Source organism: Cricetulus griseus, assembly GCF_003668045.3.
Source record: "Cricetulus griseus strain 17A/GY chromosome 1 unlocalized genomic scaffold, alternate assembly CriGri-PICRH-1.0 chr1_1, whole genome shotgun sequence".
Classification (NCBI taxonomy): Eukaryota; Metazoa; Chordata; class Mammalia; order Rodentia; family Cricetidae; genus Cricetulus; species Cricetulus griseus.
The window spans coordinates 157369086-157394756 of record NW_023276807.1 but is presented as its reverse complement, the minus strand read 5'-3'; the positions used below and the strand labels follow the sequence as shown (position 1 = coordinate 157394756).

General features: G+C 41.3%; 1 protein-coding gene across 2 annotated transcripts in view; it reads left to right on the top strand.

The window, feature by feature from the left end:
* The window catches only part of Ccdc158 (coiled-coil domain containing 158), a 50792-nt gene that overhangs the window by 15837 nt on the left and 9284 nt on the right, over positions 1–25671 (top strand). The window contains exons 8-18 of one of the 2 annotated variants that reach the window (XM_035452629.1): positions 737–856; positions 1399–1596; positions 1805–2287; positions 10603–10792; positions 13283–13435; positions 17106–17218; positions 19474–19632; positions 20856–20936; positions 21786–21911; positions 22826–22974; positions 24927–24986. In XM_035452629.1, coding sequence (XP_035308520.1) covers positions 737–856; positions 1399–1596; positions 1805–2287; positions 10603–10792; positions 13283–13435; positions 17106–17218; positions 19474–19632; positions 20856–20936; positions 21786–21911; positions 22826–22974; positions 24927–24986 — 1832 coding nt within the window. Of the gene's footprint in view, positions 1–736; positions 857–1398; positions 1597–1804; positions 2288–10602; positions 10793–13282; positions 13436–17105; positions 17219–19473; positions 19633–20843; positions 20937–21785; positions 21912–22825; positions 22975–24926; positions 24987–25671 lie in introns of both variants that reach the window. The other variant, XM_027388431.2, reaches the window with a different exon arrangement.

The window sequence follows — 25671 nt, the reverse complement described above, 5'->3', positions numbered from 1 at the left end:
ACAAATATATTCTTTAAAATTGATTCTCATTCCTGTTTATAGCTAGTTTTGAATGTTTATTTTAGTTTTGAATGCTTAAATTATCCAACATTGTTTTCTTAACTTTAAATATAGTTATTTACTCACTCTTTTGAAATATGACAACAGATATTTTATTACTCATTCTTCTGTATTCAGTATTTTATTGAGGCTTTGATGTTTTTTGGCCGGGGGGGGGGGCGGTGTTTGTTTGGATTTTTCAAGACATGGTCTCACTGTTTAGCCTTGGCTGTCCTAGAACTTCCATGTAGACCAGGCTGGCTGGCCCCAAGCTCACAGATCCACCTGCCTCTGCTGACCAATGCTGGGATTAAAGGTGTGCATCGCTATGCCCATCTGAGACAGATATTCTAAAACAAGCTATCTCATCTCAGTATTGTGAAGTTCATTTGTTTGGGGTCTACAGTGCATTGTTTATGCCACCAGAAGATTCCCATAATTATAGAGCATCTCTCTCCAGAAGATAACTTCTGAAGAGAAAACACAAAGCACAGTGTGCGGTGACAGAAGTAACAGTAACGAGGGCTCCACTGTGACTGATGCCCGTGCTAAACCCTACAGAAATGTTAAGGTTAGAAAACTGTAAACGTATGACCCATGAGCTTTGCCTCTACTGCTCATCATCTGCTCTCATAGGCTTTGTATTCTGGCACCACCAACCTGGGCTACATTTGTTTGATTTGGGCTTTTCTTCCAGATAGAAGAGCTGGAGAAGCAGCTAGTCCTTGCCAATTCAGAACTCACCGAGGCGCGCACAGAGCGGGACCAGTTCAGTCAGGAGTCAGGGAATCTGGATGACCAACTCCAAAAGCTGTTGGTGAGCTCCTGCTCTAGAGTGTGAGATTTGGGTTAGGGAAGATGTTCAGCACATTACACAAGCCAGTTCACATTATACAATTACAGGTTTTACTGAATAGTGTGCATATACACCGGATATCATTCTACGGACTTCAAGTGGTTTATATAAGACATCTGTGTCTTTTTCCTTAGTTGTGGCTGTTACATGTTAGATAAGGTCTTCAAGTAGCCATAATCTTTCAATTAGAACTGCCATCTACTAAATTCAAGTTGTGGTATGTTCATTTGGAAGCAAAATGACATTCAAAACACAAGTGATGCACTTTCCATGTGCAGAGATTACAGGTGTGAGGTGCCACTCCTAAACCAAGATGTTTAAGCAAAATGTTAGTGTATCTTTCTAGGAAACAATCATTTTAGTCAGCTGTTGAAAAGCATTTATTTCCCCTAACCAAAGACTTCTCAAATTAAAAAACAGCAAGACCATGTAAGGCAAATAGAAGGATTTGTTTTGGCTGTGTGACAGTGTATGGGAGGAACAGCGCTCCTCACTTCTTTTAGGCAGATCTCCACAAGAGGGAGAAGGAGCTGAGTCTGGAGAAGGAGCAGAACAAGCGCCTGTGGGACCGCGACACTGGCAACAGCATCACCATCGACCACCTTCGTCGGGAGCTGGATGACAGGAACATGGAGGTGCAGCGGCTGGAGGCCCTGCTCAAGGCCATGAAGAGCGAGTGTCAGGGCCAGATGGAGCGACAGGTGAGGGAAAGTACGCAAGCTGTGCCATTGCCGGGTGGCAGGTGTCTTCCATGGGGGAAAATGTCCTTTGTGCCCTAATGTTCTGATGGCACAATGATTTAAATTAGTCTATTTGGACTATCCAGTTCAGGGTTTCACACTTTGAGTTAACTTGCCCATCCCCTCCCCTCCCCCTAAACCCCCAGTTGTAAAACTTTCTTTACCACAGATGGCAGCCATTCAGGGGAAGAATGAGAGCCTGGAGAAAGTGTCCTCCCTCACTGCCCAGCTTGAGTCCACCAAGGAGATGCTGCGCAAGGTGGTGGAAGAGTTGACGGCCAAGAAGATGACCCTTGAGAGCTCTGAGAGGACGGTTTCTGACCTGACAGCTTCCCTCCAGGAGAAAGAACGAGCCATTGAGGCCACCAATGCAGAGATCACTAAGCTCCGCTCACGGGTGGACTTGAAGTTACAGGAGCTTCAACATCTCAAGAATGAGGGGGACCACCTAAGAAATGTGCAGACGGAGTGTGAGGCACTCAAACTCCAGATGGCAGAAAAGGACAAGGTCATTGAGATCTTGCGGCAGCAGATCGAGAACATGACACAGCTGGTTGGCCAGCATGGACGAACCGCTGGTGCCATGCAGGTGGAAAAGGCTCAGCTGGAGAAAGAGATTAATGACCGGAAGCTGGAACTGCAGGAGTTTAAGGTCTGAGTGGGGTTTGGGTGGATTAGCATGCAAATTTTCTGTTCTCCAAGCAACAATAACCTATTAATATATTGAGAAAAATTGGAATTATTCTTGATGTTTATGGGGCTCCTAGAATAGGAAGTATCTGAGTTGCTATCATAAGTCTTTGAGAAAAGATCCCTACTGCCACTCTCTAAAAGGAATGTGTGGCTCCAAAATGGTTCAGGATTGTGGGTACAAAAGGAAAATAGCAAGGAACCCTCTCTCTGAATGTTCCCCAAGCCCACAGTGTGAGGTAGTCTTCATAGAGCAAAGTTTGGCCCCCATCACCTCATAATAACTATATAACATTGGACTGTTCACTGACTCTTAGTGTCTATGGAAACAAAAACACAGGCAAACAAAAACACAACTTTATTAGGCTATATAAAGAATTAGTTTCTTTCCTACTTCTGTTATCCCACCCAACTGTGTACCTGTCACTTCTGTGTTACACTGTGAGTTTAAATATTGAGTCTCCCGACTGCATGGGTGACTTCATAAAGCAAGGCACACACCTTATTCATCTTTGTATTTTTTGTTGCCACCTTCTTCCTCCCTTCTTCCTTCTTTTTCTTTGCTTCTCCTCTTCCTCCTCCTACCTTCTTTCTTTTTCCTTCTTCTTCTTCATCCCTCTTCTTCCTTCTTCCTCCCCCTCCTCTTTTGGAAGCCAGGTCCTATGGAATCCATTATGGAGGCTCAACCTGGCCTCAGGCTTGCAATGATCTTTCTGCCAAATGCTGGGATTTCAAACATGAATCATGTAATACTAAATCTTTTCTCTTTTTTCTTTGGAGAGAGAGTCTCACTATGTAACCATGACTGTTCTGGAACTCACTATATAGATGGGCAAGCAGAATAGACTAGGTGTGACCTTCAAACACGAACCCTAGTAATCTATTTCCGTCAAGTAGGTTCCACTTCCTAAGGCTTCAGAGACCCTAAATGCCAACCAAGAACCAGCCTTGTGAGCAGACCTGACAGACAGGAGCAGGCCTGCTATGTTAACACTTCTCTATACTCCAGCTCGTCTCAAGTCGAAGGCCCTCCCTCACATCTACCCCTCCCTCCATCACATCCACCCCCGCCCCCCACATCTCCTTCCCTTTGTGTGACACATAGTGTCACACATAGTGGTTCCCTGTCTCTCTCTTCACTACAGAAGACTTGAGGACAAAGCTATTATGTGGGTGGTATCCAGGCTTGGGCCTGGGTAAGGCAAGAGAAGTCTAAGATAGAGACCTCATGTGCAGGCCCACTTAGTCCTGGCTCTGTGTGTCCCCAGCATATGAAAAAGTACCCACTGCAGTGTGAACAGAGAATAGGAATAATTACAGGTTATGGCAAGTGATCCTGGGAATAGACACCTGAGTCTAAATGAATTGTAAATTATTCCTTTCTTCTCTCTCTTTACCACTTTTCTTTCTCTTTACCACTTTTTTTCTTTTTTCCTTTTTTTTTTTTTTAGTCAAAATTAGGAACAAGCTTGTTTCACATGTCAATCCCTTCTCCCTCTCCCTCCCCTCACCCACACCCCTCCTACCCCACTCCGACCTATCCCCAACCCCATCCACCCTCCACTCCCCAGGCAGGGTAGGACCCTCAATGGGGGCTCTGCAAAGTCCATCACATCATCCTGGGCTGGGCCAGGCCCTTCCCCGTGTGTCCAGGGCAAGAGTGCATCCCTTCACGAGGGATGGGCTCTCAAAGTCCCTTCTTACACCAGGGAAAAATACTAATCCACCACCAGGGGCTCCCTGGAGTGCAGAGGCTTCCTTATTGACATCCATGTTCAGGGGTCTGGATCAGTCCTGTACTGGCCTCCCAGACAGCATCTGGGTGATGTGTTCCCCCTTGTTCAGGCCAGCTGTTTCTTGGGTTTCACCAGCCTGGTCCCGACCCCTTCGATCTTCATTCCTCCCTCTCTGCAACTAAGTTCCAGAGTTCAGTTCAGTGTATATCTGTGGATGTCTGCCTCTGCTTCCATCAGCCACTGGATGAGAGTTCTAGGATGGCATAAAAAAGTAGTCATCAATCTCAGTTTAGGGGAAGAGCGTTTAGGTTACCCGCTCCACCATTGCCTGGATTGTCTGTGTCATCCTTGTAGGTTTCTGGAAATATCCCTAGTGCCAGATCTCTCCTTGGACCTAAAATGGCTCCCTCTAATATGGTATCTCTCATCCTGCTGTCCTCTATTCTTCCCACAACTCAATATTTCTGCTCCTCCATTTTCTCCTCTCCTCCTCTCATTCTGGCAGCTCCCTCTCCCCTACCCTCATGCTCCCAATTAGCTCAGGAGTTCCTGCCCCTTCCCATTCCTGGGGTCCATGCAATTATCCCTTAGAGTCCTTCATGTTTCATAGTTTCTTTGGTGAAGAGGATTGTAGGCTGGTAATCTTTTGCTCTATGTCTAAAATTCATATATGAGTGAGTACATACAATGCCTGTCTTTTTGTGACTGGGTTACCTCACTCAGGATGGTTTCTTCTAGTTCTATCCATTTGCCTGAGAATTTCAAGATTCCATTGCTTTTTTCTGCTGAGTAGTACTGCATTGTGTAAATGTACCACATTTTCTCTATCCATTCTTCAGTTGAGGGGCATCTAGGTTGTTTCCAGGTTCTGGCTATTATAAACAATGCTGCGATGAACATGGTTGAACAAATGTCCTCGTTGTATAAAGTGCATTATTTGGGTATATACATACCCAAGAGAGGAATTGCTGGATCTTGAGGTTATCCTCAAGATTCCCAGTTTTCTGAGCAACCGCCATACTGATTTCCAGAGTGGTCTTACAAGTTTGCACTCCTACCAGCAATAGAGGAGTATTCCTTTTTCTCCACATCCTCCCCAGCATAGATTGTCATTGGTGTTTTTGATTTTAGCCATTCTGACAGGAGTAAGATGGTATCTCAGAGTTGTTTTGAGTTGCATTTCTCTGATGGCCAAGGATTTTGAGCACTTTCTTAAGTGTCTTTCAGCCATTTCAGATTCCTCTGTTGAGAATTCTCTATTTAGTTCTGCACCCCACTTTTTAATTTCATTGTTTGGTGTTTTGGTGGCTAGCTTCTTGAGTTCTTTGTATATTTTGGAAATCAGCCCTCTGTCAGATGTGGGGTTGGTGAAGATCTTTTCCCATTCTGTGGACTGTCTTTTTGTCTTACTGACTGTGTCCTTTGCCTTACAGAAGCTTCTCAGTTTCAGAAGGTCCCATTCATTAATTGAAGATCTCAATGTCTGTGCTACTGGTGTAATGTTCAGGAAGTGGTCTCCTGTGCCAATTCGTTCAAGGGTATCTCCCACTTTCTCTTCTAGAAGATTCAGTGTGGCTGGATTTATGTTGAGATCTTTGATCCATTTGCACTTAAGTTTTGTGCATGGTGACAGATATGGATCTATCTGCAATCTTCTGCGTGTTTGAATCCAGTTGTGCCAGCACCATTTGTTGAAGATGTTATCTTTCTTCCATTGTATAGATTTAGCATCTTTGTCAAAAATAAGGTGTTCATAGGTGTGTGGGTTAATATCAGGGTTTTCAATTCGATTCCATTGGTCTATCTGTCTATTTTTGTGCCAATACCAAGCTGTTTTCAGAACTATGGCTCTATAATAGAGCTTGAAGTCAGAGATGGTGATGCCACCAGAAGATCCTTTATTATACAGCGTTGTTTTGGCTATCCTGGGTTTTTTGTTTTTCCATATAGAGTTGAGTATTATTCTTTCAATGTCTGCGAAGAACTGAGTTGGGATTTTGATGGGGATTGCATTGATTCTGTAGATTACTTTTGGCAAGATTACCATTTTTGCTATGTTAATTCTACCTATCCAAGAACATGGGAGATCTTTCCATTTTCTGGTATCTTCTTTAATTTCTTTCTTTAAAGATTCAAAGTTCTTACTGTACAGGTCTTTCACTTTTTTGGTTAGCATTACCCCGAGATATTTTATGTTGTTTGTGGATATTGTGAAGGGTGATGTTTCTCTGATTTTTTTCTCATTGCATTTATTATCTGGATAGTAGGGCTACTGATTTTTTTTTTTTTGAGTTAATTTTGTATCCTGCTACTTTGCTGTAGGTGTTTATCAGCTGTAGGAGTTCCCTGGTAGAATTTTTTGGGTCACTTATGTAGACTATCATATCATCTGCAAATAGTGAAAGTTTGACTTCTTCCTTTCCAATTTGTATACTTTTGATCTCCTTTTGTTGTCTTATTGCTCTAGCTAGCACTTCAAGTACAATATTGAAGAGATATGGAGAGAGTGGACAGCCTTGTCTTGTTCCTGATTTTAGAGAAATCGGTTTCTCTCCATTTAGTTTGATGATGGCTGTTGGTTTGGTGTATATTGCTTTTATCATCTTTAGATATGTTCTTGTTATTCCTGTTCTCTCCAAGATGTTTATCATGAAGGGGTGTTGGATTTTGTCAAAGGCTTTTTCAGCATCTAGTGAGATGATCATGTGGTTTTTCTTTTTCAGTTTGTTTATATGGTGGATTACATTGATGGGATTTTCGTTTGTTAAACCATCCTTGCATCCCTGTGATGAAGCCTACTTGATCATAGTGGATGATTTTTCTGATGTGTTCTTGGATTCGATTCACCAATAATTTATTGAGTATTTTTGCATTGATGTCCATGAGGGATATTGGTCTGTAGTTCTCTTTTTTAGTTGTATCTTTGTGTGGCTTGGGTATCAAAGTGATTATAGCTTCATAAAAAGAATTTGGCAATATCCCTTCTGTTTCTATTGTGTGGAACAACTTGTGAAGTACTGTTTTAGCTCTTGTTTGAATTTTTGGTAGAATTCTCCAGTGAAGCCATCTGTCCCTGGACTTTTTTGGTTGGAAGGCTTTTGATGACTGCTTCTATTTCATTAGGGGTTATTGGTCGATTTAAACTGATTATCTCTTCTTGTTTAATTTTGGTAAGTGATATCTATCCAGGAACCTGTCCCTTTCCTTTAGATTTTCGAATTTTGTGAAGTACAGGTTTTCAAAGTATGACCTAATGATTCTCTGGATTTCCTCAGTGTCCGTTATTATATCCCCCTTTTCGTTTCTGATTTTGTTAATTAGCATGCTCTCTCTCTGCCTTTTGGTTAGTTTGGATAGAGGTTTGTCTATCTTGTTGATCTTCTCAAAGAACCAACTCTTTGTCTCATTGATTCTTCGTAATGTTTTCCTAGTTTCTACTTTATTGATTTCAGTCCTCAGTTTGATTATTTCCTGGCTCTACTCCTCCATGGTGAGTTTGCTTCTTTTTGCTATAAAGCTTTCAGTTGTTCTGTCAATTCTCTAGTGTGACTATTCTCCAGTTTCTTCATATGAGCACTTAGTGCTATGAACTTTCCTCTTAGCACTGCTTTCAAAGTGTCCCATAAGTTTGGGTATGTTGTGCCTACATTCTCATTAAATTCTAGGAAGTCTTTAATTTCATTTTTTATTTCTTCCTCAACCCAGGAATGGTGTAATTGGGCGTTATTCAATTGCCACCAGTTTGTAGGGTTTCTGCAATTTGTATTGCTGTTGAATTCTAGCTTTAAAGCATGGTGATCTGATAAGATACAGGGGGGTTATTTCAATTCTTTTGTATCTGTGGAGGTTTGCTTTGTTGCCAACTATGTGGTCAATTTTAGAGAAGGTTCCATGTGGCACTGAGAAGAAGGTATATTCTTTTGTGTTTGGATGGAATGTTTTATAGATATCTGTTAAACACAGTTGGGTCATAAGTTCTGTTAGATCCTTTGTTTCTTTTGTTAAGTTTCTGTCTGCTGGTCCTGTCTAGTGGTGAAAGCGGGCTGAAGTCTCCAACTATAAGTGTGTGTGGTTTGAGCTTTAGTAATGCTTCTTTTACAAATATGGGTGCCTTTGTATTTGGGGCATAGATGTTCAGAATTGAGATTTCATCTTGATGGACTTTTCCTGTGACAAGTATGAAATGTCCTTCATCACTTTTGATTGATTTTAGTTTGAGGTCTAATTTGTTAGATATTAGGATTGCTACACCAGCTTGTTTCTTGGGCGCATTTGATTGGAAAATCTTTTCCCAACCCTTTACTCTGAGGTAACGCCTGTCTTTGAAGTTGAGGCGTGTTTCTTGTATACAGCAGAAGGATGGATTCTGTCTTCATATCCATTCTGTTAGCCTGTATCTTTTTATGGGCAGGTTAAGACCATTGACATTGAGGGATATTAATGTCCATTGATTGTTGTTTTTTGTTTTGGATTTATTGGTGGTGGTGTCATTGTGTGTGGATTTTGCCCTCCTGTTTCTTTTTGTGTTTGGTAGAATTGGATTATCTATTGCCTATGTTTTTATGAGTGTAGTTATCTTGGTTGGGCTGGAGTTTTCCTTACAGAACTTTCTGTAGTGCTGGATTTGTGGATATGTATTGTTTAAGTCTGACTTTTGTCATGGAATATCTTGTTTTCTCCATCTATAGTGATTGAAAGTTTTGCTGGGTACAGTAGTCTGGGTTGGCATCCATGTCCCTTAGTGTTTGTGGGATATCTATCCTGGACCTTCTGGCTTTCAAAGTTTCCATTGAGAAGTCGGGAGTGATTCTGATAGGTCTGCCTTTATATGTTACTTGGCATTTTTCCTTTGCTGCTCTTAATATTTTCTCTTTATTCTGAAGGTTTGGTGTTTTGATTATTATGTGTCGAGGGGACTTCTTTTTGTGGTCCAGTCTGTTTGGTGTTCTGTAAGTTTCTTGTACTTTCATAGGCATATCTTTCTGTAGGTTAGGGAAGTTTTCTTCTATGATTTTGTTGAATATGTTTTCTGCACCTTTGAGCTGTGTTTCTTCACCTTCTTCTATACCTATTATTCTTAGGTTTGGCCTTTTCACATTGTCCCTTATTTCCTGGATATTTTGTGTTAAGGATTTGTTGGACTTGAGATGTTCTTTGATCAATGACTGTATATTCTCTAGAGAGTCTTCAACACCTGAGATTCTCTCTTCCATCTCTTGAATTCTATTCATTATACTCACATTTTAGTTCCTGATAGTTTATCCAACCCTTCTATTTCCAGCATCGCCTCATTCTGTGTTTTTTTTTTATTGTTTCTATTTCAGCTTTCATGCCTTGAACTGTTTCGAGTGCTTCCTTCCCTTGTTTGGTTGTTTTTTCTTGACTTTCTTTGGATTCTTTAAGAGATTTGTTTACTTCTTGCATTTGTTGGTTTGTCTTTTCCTCCATCTCATGTAATTTTTTGCTTGTTTTTGATTCTATTTCTTTAAGGGATTTTCTTGTTTCTTCTTTAAAGGACTCTTATCATCTTCCTAAGATAATTTTTGAGGTCCATCTCTTCTTCATGCTCTGTGTTGGGCTTTTCAGATCTTGCTGGTGTGGGAGTCCCTAGATTTTGGTGGTGTCATACTGGTTTTTCTGTTTTTGAGTGTGTTCTTACTCTGTCTTCTTCCCATCCCTTCTTCCAGTGAGTGCAGGTGGGGTCTCTCTCCCTCTCTCAGGTGGCTGGCCGAGGGCCCAGCCTCTGGTGGCAGTGGGATCACAGAGGGTGGTGGGTGGAAAAGGGTGGGGTGTGTCTGGATTCAGGGTGGACCTTCCTGTACTGGGTGGTCCACTCTTGTCTGGGTGGAGTCAGGCAGAAGCGAGCAGTTGATGGAGGAGGTTGGGGGGTGGGCAGAGCAGTGCCCAGACTCAACAGAGGCCAGGGCATCCGCCGCAGGACAGAGGGCTCTCTTTACCACTTTTATGTTAAAATCCAGATTTAGTGTTGTTGTACTCTGAATGAATGTAAAATGTCCCTGCAGGCTCCTGTATGTGAAGGTCTTTTCTGGGCTTTGTCCCACTGCTTATTCCTTTGGTCAGCTGCTGTTAAGAATTTGAATCTAGAATGCCTTCTGAAGGCTCGAGGTTGGAATGCTTGTGCCCCAGTTGGTAGTGATGTTTTGGATGGCTGTAAAACCTTTGGGACCTCCCTAGTAGAAATGGGTGGCTGGAGGTGGGTCTTGAAGGTAGTAACCCCTGGGGTCCTGGCCTTAGCTCTCTGCTCTGGGATCTGTTCAGATTCGAGGAAGCCACCTGCACGTTTCTGCTCCAGTGGACTGAGATGTTACAATGTAGCCTGCCTGTCATGATGTAGCCTCAGAAACTGCAAACCAAAGTACCACCCCAAATCTCCATCCCTAGGCTGCTTCTCGTGGGAACTTTATCACAAGAAAACTATATAAGTATCCTTAGGAGCATTGAAGAAATTAAAAGTAGATAGAATTGTAATGACACACATTCTTTTACTCCTTTCACTATACTTTGTATTTGTCATGAACAGATTTTAAAAGATAAAAAAGATGCAAAGATCAGGGAACTCGAAGCCAGAATGAGTGACCTAGAACTGGAGAAGGTGAAGCTGGTGAACGCAGGCTCTGAGCGGCTCCGGGCAGTAAAGGACATCAGACAAGAGAGAGATCAACTCTTGAATGAGGTGAAGACTAGTAGGACTGAATTAAACAGTCTCTCAGGTATGTCATTTCAGTTCACACTCTGGTAAGTGCTGTGAAGTCCACCATGGGCACCACGCAGTTACAAAAGAAGAGTATCTGATCTCATACGACAAACACAGATAGCCATGCTGCTCCCATCATGTCACTTCTCCCAGCTCTCCACAAGGAGCTTCGGTGGCTTGATGTTATAACCATTACCTTTACTGTCCAAGAGTAGGGTGAGGTATCTAGACTCCAGGCCTGAGGTGTTCAGCAGAAATCATGTGTTGGCTGTATTGTTTTGCTTTTATGGAAATGGGGATCTTGCATCCTTTGAGTCAAATACTTGATTAAAGGTTTAATAAAATGACATGTATAAATAGAATTATGAAAAACCACTGGAAGGAGAAATCCTTATGATGAGGACTTGAACAGAGGCAGTGGCAACAAGAATAGAAGATGAGCAAAGAATTAAGACTACTTTGGGCCCGTGTGGTAGTTGGTAGTGCATGCCTTTCATTTCAGCACTTAGCAGGGAGAGGCGATGGATCTCTGTGAGTTCAAGACCAGCCTTGTCTGCACAGTGAGTTCCAGTACAGCCCAGAGTTATATAATGAGACCCTTTCTCTAAACAACAACAAAAAATCCCACACACCTCCACATCCCCCACCCCACATGCAAGACAAAGAGTACTTTGGGAGGTTGTATCAGTAGTACGTAGTAACTGGAAATTCCTTCTAGGTTTTTACTTTGGGGATTGGGAAACAATAATAGCAACAAATAAAGAGGGAGCTGGGGAAGAGGGAGGCGTGGGAGCAAAGTGTGAGGCAGAGGCAGTCCGTGTGAGTCAGCACTTAGGATATGTGGAGTTGAACTTATGTGTTCAACATCATAAATCTACATCATAGCCAAGTGTGGTTCATGTTTATAATCGCAGCACTTGGGAAGTGGAGACAAGGAAAATCAGGACTTCCTGGTTATTTTTGGCAGTGTAATGAGTTTGAGACCTTCCTGACTACATGAGACCTTGTCTTACCCTCTCAAAATCTCTATCATGTATACATAAGTAAATAGAATGTGTGGTGGTTGAGTTTATGCCAAGTATTGGTTTGGTTTTTTTTTTTTTTTTTTTGGTTTTGTTGAGACAGGGTTTATCTGTAGCTTTGGAACCAGTCCTGTAACTTGCTCTGGAGACCAGGCTGGCCTCAAACTCACAGAGATCTGCCTGCCTCTGCCTCATGAGTGCCGGAATTAAAGGTGTGCACCACCACCACCCAGCTTATGCCAAGTATTTTTAAATGTATTTATTCTTTGAGACTTTCATACAGTATGTAATGTGTTTTGGTCATGTCCACCCCTCAATCTCCTGCTGCTCTTTTTGGAACCCTCTTCCATCTCCCTCCCAACATGGCCTCTTATTATTTTTTTAACAATCCACTGAGTCCAATTAGTGTTGATTAAATATGCTTGAGTTTAGGGCCATCTGCTGAATCATGGGCAGCCTTCTAAGACCACAACCCTGAACAAAAACCACAGTCTCCCTCAGCAGATATCAACTGTCAGTCATTCCTCAGCTACGAGTGGGGTCTAGTGAGTCTCTTCCTTCATTTATGATAGAACATTGACTGCATGCCAGGCCTTTTGATAATTACCACATAGATAGTAAATGAACAGATAGATAGATAGATAGATAGATAGATAGATAGATAGATAGTATTTAACTTTGTGGTTAAGAACTTGCCTATAATGGGCAAGGCCTTGGGTTCAAGTATGTAGTACCTAAGGATGGGAGGAAGGTGAGACACATGGAAGTCAATTGAAAAATAAATTTTGAAAATACACACAGGAGCCTTAAGTCATTATGGTGCCATGAAGATTGGAATCATGAAAAAGACATAAAGCTGGGCATATGGCACAGAGCTTTAATCCTAACTGACCTACCTTGTCTTGGCAAAGTTTGGCAATCAACTTTCTTTGTGTCCTGCTTGTCCATACTGTCAGCAGTCATAGCAAGGGAAGTTTCTTGCCCAGTAGCTAGCTTTGCCACATTGAAAACAAACTCTATATGAAGGTTCTTTGATGCCCATCATCCTTTCTGGCCAGAGACCCAACAAGAGAGCATCTCTCCACCTATCCCAAAACCATGAAACTCCAAGTCCCTCCCTACTCCTGTGTGTCTCTCTATCCATCTTCCTGGCTCCTCTGTACTCTCTGTGGCTAATTCCTGTCAACTAGTTGTTGGCTCCACCCCTTGACCCAAGGTCAATTTTATTAACAGTGTCAGGTTTCACAGTATGATCAAATATTCCAAAAGAAAGGCAGGAGAAATTTGAGCTAATTACAAAGGCTGGGGAGGAGCATTGAATGAAGGTAGGTAAAGGATGATCCGGCTAAAGCAAAGTGCGGCAGATAGTTGCAATGCATGTGTACATCCCATGTCTGTAACAAATGAGAGCTAATCAAATGGGTTTTCTTCCAGCCTCAAAGGTGCTATGATTAATTACAAATATTGGTCATTATGTTATATAGAGGACTATGAAGTCTTAAAAAGGAATTTCCGAAACAAAAGTGAAGAAATGGAAACCACTACAAACAAACTAAAGATGCAGTTAAAGTCTGCCCAGTCTGAGCTGGAGCAAACAAGGAATACACTGAAGACCATGGAAGGATCTGATGGCCATGGTATGTTCTGCTTCACTTCCTCTCTGCTTTTAATTCCATTGTTTAGATTTATTAGAACACAAACCTAGATATACTGTCTACTGCCTCTTCACAGTGCCAGGTGATGAGAGAAATACACATAGGCATTCATGATGGGCGCTACAAAGCTGGGTTTCTACTGTGTTTTAAGGGAAAGTGCCATGTGCCGTATAGTCCTTAACATCTGAAAGCATAGCAGTCTTTTTCTTCTTAAGGCTATTTCAGCAAGTTCTACCAAATCTCATGGTCTCACCTCATTTTTAAGGATAGAAATGTAAGCCACTGATATTTTTCAGTCAACCTCGTATATTTTACATGCAGATTGTCTACATAAACTGTAGATCAATAACTAATTGGCAGCTCATGATTTCTTCTCTGATAAAAATGAGATAGGATTTGGTAATAGAATTACTAGATGGGGGGTCATTATCACCATGCGCATGCCGCGTGAGTGAGAGTGAACTGACCATGCCCATGCTGTGTGAGTGAGAGTGAACTGTCCATGTGCATGCCGTGTGAGTGAGAGTGAACTGTCCATGTGCATGCCGTGTGAGTGAGAGTGAACTGACCATGCCCATGCTGTGTGAGTGAGAGTGAACTGTCCATGTGCATGCCGTGTGAGTGAGAGTGAACTGTCCATGTGCATGCTGTGTGAGAGTGAACTGTCCATGTGCATGCTGTGTGAGTGAGAGTGAACTGACCATGCCCATGCTGTGTGAGTGAGAGTGAACTGTCCATGTGCATGCCGTGTGAGTGAGAGTGAACTGTCCATGCACATGCTGTGTGAGTGAGAGTGAACTGTCCATGTGCATGCTGTGTGAGTGAGAGTGAACTGTCCATGTGCATGCTGTGTGAGTGAGAGTGAACTGTCCATGTGCATGCTGTGTGAGTGAGAGTGAACTGACCATGGGCATGCCGTGTGAGTGAGAGCGAGGATCGTCAGAATGAGAGGAGTTGGTCCTCTCACGTTATTCTGCCATTTGGGGTATAGCTACAATAGCTGACTATAAGACTTAGTCTTTAGCCAGGCAGTAGTGGCCTTTAATCCCAGCACTTGGGAGGTAGAAGCAGGGTGATCTCTGAGTTCAGGACCAGCCTGGTCTACAAAGAGAGTTCCAGGACAGCCAGGGACACACAGAGAAATCCTGTCTCAAATTTAGTCTGTTTTCCTATTTAACAATTGTTTTTCATATGTGTTTGCATGTATGCATGTGTTTAGAGGTCAGAGGTCAACATCTGCTGTCTTCCATTCTCCACCTTAGTTTTAGAGACAGGGTCTTTCTCAATCACTGAACCTGGAGCTCCTGATTTTGTAGATTGCTTGGCCAGAGAGCACAGGATTCATGCGGGTGTTCCATGCCCAGCTTTGCTGTGGGTTCTGGGGTCAAAATTAGGCCCCCAGCTTCCTACAGCAAGGACCTTACCAACTATGCCATCTCCTAGCCCCCACTTCATTCACCACATTTTTAAAATGAACATTTATCTGTGTGTGCATTGTGTATGTGAGTGTGTGTGCATGTTTATATATATTTGTGTGGAGGTCAGAGGACAACTTTCTGGAGTTGGCTCTCTCCTTCTACCGTGTGGGTCCAGGAATTAAGCTCAGGTTGTTGGGCTTAGCAGCAATCACCTTTACTCACTGACCCATCTTGTTGGCCTCTGAAGGATTTGGGGTTGTTTTTAATTAATTTATGCTTGAGCAACAGCACAGATTCTCTTTGTTTCTTTTCTTTCTTTCTTTTTTTTTTTTTTAAAGGCAGGGTTTTTGGTTGCCGAGGTTAGCCTCCAACTTGCTATATAGCTGAGATGACTTGAACTCCTGTTCTTTCTGTCTGGGATTACAAATCTGAGCCACCACTCCAGACTCTGGCAGCACATAGCCCCAAATCAGAGTGGCACAGGGATTATGCTGCCCTGTGCACGGAGGACCCACAATTCTAAAGTGTCCTGTTGTTTGTGTGGGTCTTGGCAGTTGGGCTCTTTGCTGATTAATGCTAAGTGAATGGCATTTGGAAAGGATACTGGGGGCCACTTCAGGGTCTGTTCTCAAACCCCAGCCATCCCACCTTTGAAAATCAACCATAATCTACTTAATCAGACTAGATTTGTCAAGCAAATGATGTCACTCTTTGATATGCTAATAAGTCAGTTAATTAATCAGTTGCTCTTCGGCTCTAGCTAAGGCATGAAGCCTTAGGTTCTAATCAACAGCACCAAATAACTTGGCCCTCATGGCACAACCTAATTACCAGTACTGAGGAGGCAGAAACTGGGAATCAGAAGTTCAAGGTCATCTTTGTCTGCACAACAGATTCAAGGCCAGACTAGGATACACAAGACTGTCTGAGGGTGAAGGAAGGATGGGTAGGAACCACTCCAGTGAGTTGGCAGGAGGACGATGCAGTAGGAGCCACTCCACTGAGTTGGCAGGAGGCAGTTCTGAATGGATATAATTTAAAAAATCATTGTGTAAATATAAGAAATTTTCAAAAAATATCATTTTTAAAAATCAGTGCATTATCCTGGATTATAAACCCTGATTTTGGCAGATTATTATGAGAACTTTTTTTTAAAGACAGGGTCTCATTGTGTAGCTCTGGCTATACTGGAATTTGCTATGTAGATCAGGCTGGCCTCAATCTCACAGAGCTCCACCTGCCTCCTTAGTGTTGGGATTAAAGGAGTGCCCAACCACACCTGGAAAGAACCATATGTTGTTAATGAAAAATATCACTGTTTTTCTGATGTTTTCTTTTCAACAAATAGTATGTTTTCCTTTTCATTTTTAACCTCTAATTTATAGTCAGCCCTGACTCAAAGTAGTATTAGTATGAAACCTATTTCCTCAACTGACTTCTAAATAAAAGATAAGGTTTTCTGACTTTAAAATTCTATGAAAGGACAGCCTATCATGTCCTGAGGATTCTGTGGGCCATTCTCATCTGGGCTGGAGAGATAGCTCAGTGGTTAGAGCACTTGTTGCTCTTGCAGAGCAAGATTCCCAACTCCCACGTAGGTGAATCACAACCATCAATGACTCCAGGGGATCTGACACCCTCATCTGGCCTCCACAGGTACCAGACATGCATGTGGTACACATACATAAATACAGGCATAAAAACCTCATACATAAAAATTAAAGAAATAAATCTTCAAAAATTAAAACACTCTCAGCTTAAACAGCCACTTTGTGCTTCTGTGGCATTTTTACTATTAAGAGTGTAAGGAATGAGAATGAAATGGAATGGTTTGTGATATCCCTGGAATCAAAAGTTTGTTAATAGTAAATGTCTTAAATGATATTTTAAACATGGGTTTCTGAAAAAAAATCATCTTTGTCAAACATACTGTTTATATGTGTATTTCCTATATGCATGTAAATGTGTTCAGTATGATTATTACCAATGAAAACATGTAACTAATAGTAGTCAATGAAATTAACGCCAATAGCAAAGAAACCACAGCACATCACCACATAGATTTTACTAGTTAGGAATCTCTGGGAACTTGTTGCAGTGATTATATAACCCTAGAGCTTTTTTTCCATGGTGTTTTAATCGACACTTCCCAGGGACCTGTGTGAATCTCATTTGTCATTGGGTTGTAACTTATGGTAGCCTCTCAAAGTGTACAGTTTGAATCTTTCCTACAGCTATGAAGGTGGCAATGGGCATGCAGAAGCAAATCACAGCCAAGAGGGGTCAGATAGATGCCCTGCAGAGCAAGGTGCAGTTTTTAGAAGAGGCTGTGACAAGTGCCAATAAGGTGAGTCTTTGCCCTAAGAAATCAGCACAGTTGCTTGATAACACACTATAAGGCAGAAGAGGGCACAACACAGGAAGTGCAGGTGGGAGAGATTTCTGATTGAGAGAATGAGGGTAAGTTTCTAAAAGGAATACTCTCAAAGGAATTTTTAATTTAAATGTAATTTTTAGATTATATATATATATATGTTTTGCCCTCACGTATGTGTATGTATGTATGTATGTATGTATGTATGTATGTATGTTCACCACCTGTGTGGTATGTGTGCACAAGTTAGAAGACAGTGCCAAATGCTCTGGAAATGGAGTTATGGATGATCGTGAGCCATGTGAATGCTGGAAACCTCTACAAGAGCAACAAGTGCTCTAAACCACCTCCATACCCTGTACAAGGATCTTAAAGAATAGCTAGTGTTAAGTGCAGGAATGGTCAAAGGGACATTCCCATAGAGGCAGGAAAGAGTCATTAAAAAATGTAATGAATACTATTCTAATGTAAAGAATTGTGCAATAAATACTACCAGACTTACAAGAACAGTGAGGTCTAGAGGACCACACAGACCAGTAACACAGATTTACATATGTGAGGTTGTTCAATACCATAGAGGCTAAGGATTTAGCTCAGTGAGAGAACACTGACCTAAATTTAGTCGCCAGGTAAGAAAATGAGAGGTGATAGCTGGATAGATGGATAGATAGATAGATATAAATATATAGGTGTGTATGGTCTTTTTATCTTGAAAAGAACTGGAATTTGGTCATGAAATGCACATTTTTGTGAAGGGTGAAAGAGCAAATGTGGCTCATAATCTAGGGTAAGCAGAAGTAGCTGATGCATATGTTTGAAGACCGTGTTGGGGGGTGCTTTTTGTGTGTTCCTGCACAGCTATAGTTAGTCAGATGGAGTTTTCACAATTACTGAGTAAAAAATGTTCAATAGCAACATGAAATTTGCATTGTTTGGATGTCCTCAGATTTCAATCTGACACAAATTTATGTTTTATATTTGTGACAAACCTGACCGTAATGAACACACAAAAGAAATGGGATAGGGGTTAGAGAAATGGCTCAGTGGGAAGAGCACTGCCTGCTCTTCCAGAGGACCTGGGTTCAATTCCTAGCACCCACATGGTAGCTCACAACTGTCTGTAGCTCCAGTTCTGTGGGGTCTAACACCCAGACACACATGCAGGCAAAGCACAATGTACATAAAATAATGTCATTAAAAATTAAAGATGGTATAACTAAAAACAATCAGTATAACTAAATTAATTATTTTATTATTTGTATTTATTATTGGTTTATCACCCACAATGAGCCCCTTTTCTCTGTTCTTTCCCATTTTTTCTTCCCTCCTTTTCTCTTTTCCTGAATATATACTTTTCTCTTTCTCCTTATTATTTCCTCTTGGGAACTAAAGTAGTGCTTTTCTTGATTGATTAGAGCTTTGTGGAGTTACTGCCTGATGTCAGACCACACCTGCCTCCACATAAAATGTGCCCCACAACCCACGCCTGCCTCCATGTAACACAAGTGTTCCCACAGCTCAGAGGAATTCTCTCAAACAGAACAAGAGATTTATAACAAAAACCTATCCTCCATTCTACAGATGTTCCTGCCCAGTCCAGTCAGGAAAGGAAAAAAACAATACAAAGTATGTTACCATGATGACACTTTCTGATGTATTCATAGTGAACATTTTCATCATGAAAAATAATATACAAAGAAACAGACTAGAGAACACAATGCCAGTGTTTCACCTTGACAATTAGCCACTACTTGTTTTTGTATTTGTCCCAGTACTTTTTAAAAGGAGAAAACTAATTTGAATGACATTGTCAGTTTGTATCAAAGACATTATATTAGCAAGTTTATTACCACCGTTACACTGACAAGTGACTTCAGGGCAAGACTTGTCTGTTTTTGTCATACAATCTATAGTAGACATATGTAAAATAAATACTCAACCATGAAGCAAGATAAATGCACCTTCCTTAAATATCTTATTATTTAAAGTAAATTTCAGTAAAATTTAGTATGCCATTATTCAATCCTACTGCACCAAAATACCTTTTTTTTATGATACAAGGCTGCTTCATACTTTGTAGATGTCACCAAAGACCCATGGTACCTAAGTAATACTAGGGGAGATGAAAATGTATCTAACTCAGAGTCCTTTGATGGAAGTTTTAGGCTTCAACACTTATCAAATTTATACCAGCTATTATTCCTACTACTTTCTCTTCTGAATTTTAGGAGAAACATTTTTTGAAGGAAGAGAAGAGTAAGCTCAGCCAGGAGTTGAGTACCGTAGCGACAGAAAAAAACAAGATGGCGGGAGAGCTAGAAGTGTTGCGATCTCAGGAACGGCGCTTGAAGGAAAAGGTGGCTAACATGGAAGTTGCTCTTGACAAGGTAGTTACTGACTGAGCAGATGGGGTTAGCACCTGGATAACAGCTGGATAGGGTAGTTCTCAGCCGAAGTGCTGTACCGCCAACTTGCATCATACCCTGATCTTAGAGCACAGAGGCAAGCTGTTACTGACAAGGAGACTCTGGATTTAAAGCTCACAGCCAGTGCATGTGTAGTTGGTGCCTCTGTGTGGCTGTCTCTAAACTAGCAGAAGCAGTGGAGGTTATTTTCATTCACGATTTCGTGTTTCTTTCAGCCCCCATGGTAGTGGGAAGTATGGCAGCTATACCTTACATCCTGGCTGACCAGGGAGCCAAGTGTGAAGCCCCTCAAGAAAGTCCTGTCCTGTCTCTAGAGGCCTTTCTGTCTACTGGGTCACCACCTAAAGCTTCCATGCCCTGTGAGGGACATTTAGACTCAAGCCATAATAGCATATCCTTTTCCCCAGAAAAATAACCATTTTCAGGCTAACACAAGTCACAGGAGCAGTAGATAAAATATGTCCTCGCTATCCTTAGTAGCTGAAGTAAACATGCCTCCATGAGCACCTCACTTACCATCAGAAGTAATCTAGTCTTTATACAGTCTCTTAAACGTTAGTAAAATGATAATATCTGACACCTTGTTTGGTCTGGAAAGGTTGGGCTGAAAACACCAGAAAGGAGAAGGCCCAACACTGTGTTTATCATTTGTTACACAGGGTAAAACTGTCTCCCTATAATTTAGAAATCCTGAAACCTAGAGCTGCATCATTAACTCCTCAGAAGTCAGATCTTTGTGTTAGATAAAATAATCTGTGATCAGAAAGTGCCAGCTTTGTTTCTTTCAGTCATAGTTTTGGATTTTTGGATATGGCCCCAAACTTGCTATATAGCCCAGGGTAGCATTGAACTACTGAACTGTTTTTGCCTCCTATGTCCTTGGATTACAGCCCTGCACCTCTGAGCCAAGAATATGAGTTTTATGCTTTGATAAGGTTTTTTGCTAATTCCATCCTTTGTTCATTCACTCATACTAATGATAGTGTGTTTGCCAAGGATCCACTGGATAAGACAGGCCACAAGACTGAAGGCAACAGATAAACAGGGTCATTAGAATACAGTGTGCCGAGGTAGATAGTGGTTTTTGTTGAAGAGCTGGGAACTCTACAGGTTAATGAAATAAACGTGCATACAGAATGGAGGATAAACCACTTATGGTTGCTTGATTGTAGGCATCTTTGCAGTTTGCAGAATGCCAAGATATAATACAGCGCCAAGAACAAGAGTCTGTGCGTCTAAAACTTCAGCACACTTTGGATGTAAAAGTAAGGGTAGTTTTCATCATATATAATTTAAGCAGAAGCAATGCATATGCTTGATACACTTTGATATGTGTGTGTGTGTGTGTGTGTGTGTGTGTGTGTGTGTGTGTGTGTGTGCCCATGGGTCTGCATGTACGTACATATTCGTATGTTTTTAAATAAGCACTGTGGAGGCCAGAGGTCAGTGTTAGGTTTCTTCCTCAGTCACTTCTCCAGAGGGTCCCTCACAGAATCTGGAACTCACAAGGTTAGGCTGGCCGGCCAGCAAGGCCCCAGGAGCCATCTCCACCACCCAGCACTGAGATTACAGCCTCACGCCACCACACTTGGCTTATTCCAAGTACTGGGGTCCAAGTCCCTATGTTTGCACAACAAGCCCTCTACCATCGGAGCCAGCTTCCCAGATCCCTGCATATTTTACATTTGATATACTTTCCACATCATCTGCCACATTTATAAAGTCTGTAGAAGCATTGCTACACACTATCCACATACTTCTCATTTAGGATATCATGGAAAAATCACATTTCAGTCTTAGTTGACAATCAGCAAGTGAAACAATGTTCCACAAGTGCCTGCCTTGGGAATACCTGAGGAAAGTTTTCCTTACACAGGTGTCAGGTGAACCAAAGACCCAAAGGATCAATGTTTGGCTTATTTGTGCAATAATTTACATGATAAACCATGTTTCTTTAAAAAGTGTTTTTATACTGAAATGGGTACATTTTCAGTTGCTCAGTATTTTAATGTTTTAGTACTAGGTTTGCCTGTGAAGTTAAACAGCAGTTTTGGTGTCACACTTCTTTGTAGCTGCAGTTAGCATTACCTTGTTCACATCTGCATTGTTTGTAGGAGCTGCAGGGCCCTGGCTACACCTCTAACCCTTCCATGAAACCTCGTCTTCTGCAGCCGGCATCTGTAACTCGGTCTCACTCCAATGTCCCGTCCTCCCAGTCTACGGCCAGCTTCATATCTCATGTCAGTAACCAGTCATGTAACCCATAAAATTAATGACATAATATGGGAGTGATTCAAGTTGGGAAAAAGTCACTTATGAAAATAATGTTTATAGCTAGCATTGTCAATGACTAGATTTTAGATTTATACAAATTCCTAGAAATCCAGTAGAGTACATATGAAAAAAACTATTTTCTTCTCTTATTTTCTTGGAAAAGACAGAATGAAATTGTCAATGGGATTAATGATAACAAAAATATTAAATTATTTAATTGCATTATATTCAGTTCTTCAGTTAGTCCAAACACAAGCATGTTTCATGTAACAAAGCAACACAGATGGCAAATAAATGACATATCACATGCTAAGTAGCAGCACATTTAATACTTCACCAAGACAAAAACTGTTGGCTTTATATCAGTTCCTAATAAACTTAATTTTAATATTTTACTAATGCTAAAACATTTTTAGTCCCTCTAGTTAAAATGTTAGTAACTTGGTAAAATTTTTAGTTCAACTTTTTATACTTTCAAAACACAAGAAAAACATGGCCAATGTAAATTCAGGCTTTCTCTGAAGTCATTCAAATTCCTTATAATCAGAATCCAGATCTACCCTTAACAAATAAAGAGAAGACAAAAAAAAAAAAAAAAAAAAAAGACTTGTTCCACCTGTCAGTTATAGTAATCACGTTTTTACTTTTAAGAGTCCTGCATTTGGAATGGCAACAAAATCATCAGAACCATTGAAAGTACTATGTAGATAAAAGTTAGGTGCTGTCTAAATGACTAGTAGTTGAAATGGACTTGTACGCTGAAAAATAAACCATCATTTATTCTGCTGTTCCATAATTTCTGTTTAGCAGTGAAATTAATTTTATAAGAGAATATAGTGTACAGACATGAAAATAAGTCTTTGTGCATTGTTTTCATCAGCACTCTGTGAAAACCAACACACTGAAGGAAGACCCAACTAGGGACCTGAAGCAGCTTCTCCAAGAGTTGAGAAGTGTGATCAACGAGGAGCCGGCCATGCCTCTGAGCAAGACAGAGGAGGATGGAAGGACACCGTCCCTCGGAGCATTGTAGGTGGCTGTGTGAGACTGCATGCTTGTAATTAATGCCAAAGCTCCTCTCAGGAGTCCATCACCACTAAGTTATCCATGTGTCCCTATCTGGAAGGTCAAGGGTTAAACAACTTTGAAGAGAATGTAAAGTTACCAGGAAAAGCAAAAGATCGAGAAGTTAAGCAAAGAGGCCAGTCCCCAAAGGCAAATGGACACATTCAGTCAGAAAGAGACCAGTGCAGTGTTAATTTGTAGTGACTTACGATTCCCAAGAGATTGCACATCCATAATCATACTGAGTATTACATCACCAGCTGTGACAAGGTGGGACAAAGTTTTCTTCTCCCATTTTACAAGTGAAAAAACAAATCCCTGAAGGTTGATTTGTGTGCAGCACACAGTCCATTGTGAAGCTAGAACTATATAGCACTGAGGACTAGAACATTCAAGGAATACGCTAGTATTCCTTGTACACTGCAAAATAAACCATCATTTATTCTGCTGTTCCATAATTTCTGTTTAGCAGTTAAATTAATTTTATAAGAGAATATAGGAAAAGCCCCAGTCTCTGGCTATTCATGACAATGGCTTATATCAAATTAATAAGATGTCTCATCAAAACAGATAAACTCACCAGCCCCTCCTGCCCATATCTACAGAGGTCAGTGAGACTAGTATGTGCTTTTCAAATCTCTCGTATTGTCATTGAGATTAGTTTAGATTAACGCCTTTAATGTGGTATCTATGTTGGCACTAATCTTATTTTTGTAACATTAATGTTTATATGACAAATATCTGAAAGTAAATTTTTCTGAAGAAATATGTAACTCATCTCTAGTTCCTAAAGATGTTCTGAGATGTATATTTAACCCAAGTACCAACATTAACTGGATTTATCTAATTGTTAATAATAACAACAGCAAAACATTAGTAATTTATTGATTACCTATCACAACACTGTATTATCGCAGTCACAAAATGTCAGAAATATTCTGTTGGCTATTCCAGAAAAGAATTCTTGGGCTTGCAGAACATTTTGTTTTCTGTGGGGGGAGGCGGGATGAGACAGGGTAACTGTGTAGCCCTAGCTGCCCTGGGATTCCCTATGCAAACCAGGCTGGTCTCAAACTCAGTTATCTACCTGCCTCACAGAGTTCTAATATTAAAGGTATGCACTACCATGCCCGGCTTTAATGGAGTCTTACTATGTATTCCAGGCTGGCTTTGAACTCTTAATCCTCCTGCCTCAACATCCAGAGTATGGATTACAAGCAAGCATGTGCTGCCATGCCAGGCTGAGCACTTTCATTTTCTTATATCTCTAATGGCCATCTAAGCCAGGACAGTATTGTTAGGTCATTTGACACAGGAATAAATTTCATCATAGACTGACCTACCTCTTATGAAGCTAAGAGACAAAACCAGAAGAAGCAGGAACTGTCCCGATAACTAGGGTTATCATGGCTTCCCCAATCTGTTTCAATCACTGCAGTCCTCAGTGGACTTGAACTATATCAGTACTGTATCAAACAAACATATTTGGTGAGAATTGGGTTAATTTTCAATGACCCTACAAATGGCCTTGTCACTAACCTCTAACTTCTGCCTAATGCTGAAGAAAGCCATGAAAGAAAGCCCTTGTTGTGGTGCATGCCTGAGATCCTAGTGCTTGTGACACTGAGACAGGAGCATTGCTGCCAGTTTGAGGCCAGCCTGGTTACAGAGTGAGTTCCAGGCCAGCCAGGGCTACACAGTTCCAACCTGTTAACAACAAATTAAAACCCCCAAACAAATCCCTGGAAGAAAGCATTGTTTGAGCCAAATCAAGAACTGGCTGGCTCCTGATAAATATTGCCTAAAATACAGCTGTAACTTAAAGAAAAATTTAGCATAAGTGAGCGATTATTTCTAACAGAGCAAGACTGCAGAAGTGCATGTGTCTGTAGCTAACTAAGTTTGTCTGTCCACAGAGATGACAGGGTGAGGGACTGCATCACGGAATCGAGCCTGAGAGTAGAGCTCTGCCACAGGTGAGAGCATCAAACTTAATGGATTCACCGTCCAAGAATGTTGGCTAGGGCCTGGTAATCTGGGAGTCGGTTTGAATAGTTTCCATGGCACTTGATGTGTATATTGGCTTCAGAGAAGGGAAGCTGTTACATGGCTTAACTCTAAACAGGACTTCAAGGGTCTGGAAACCAACTGGAAGCCTTTTCTTCCTTTCTTTTTTCGGTTGTTTTAAGCCTTGCTGACAGTGGTCTTCAGCTTTCTGTCACTATGGCAAAGTACCTGAGATAACTTACAAGAGCAGAAGTTGATGTCTGCCACATCCTGAAGATTCTAGTCCAGTCAGGCACATCCATAGCTTTGGGACTCTGTTGAGGGTATCAGATGTCAAATGGCAAGACAAATGAGGCAGACTATTCACCTCACTACTGAGAAACAAAAGAGAAGAGGGCCAGGGCCACAGTTTCCTCAGATGTCCCACCCACACTGACCTAAGCACTGCCCACAAGGCCACACCTCCTGAAGGCTCCACTGCCTTCCAGCAGTTCCATGCTGGGGACAAAGCCATAGACTTAGGAGACATTCTGCATCCAGACAAAAGCACTGATGTTTAGCCATGTGAACTGTCTGTGTGGTATGCCATACCAAAGGACTTTCTCTACATTTACACGTATTTACAGTTTTTGTAACTCTGGAAGGGTGGTCCAG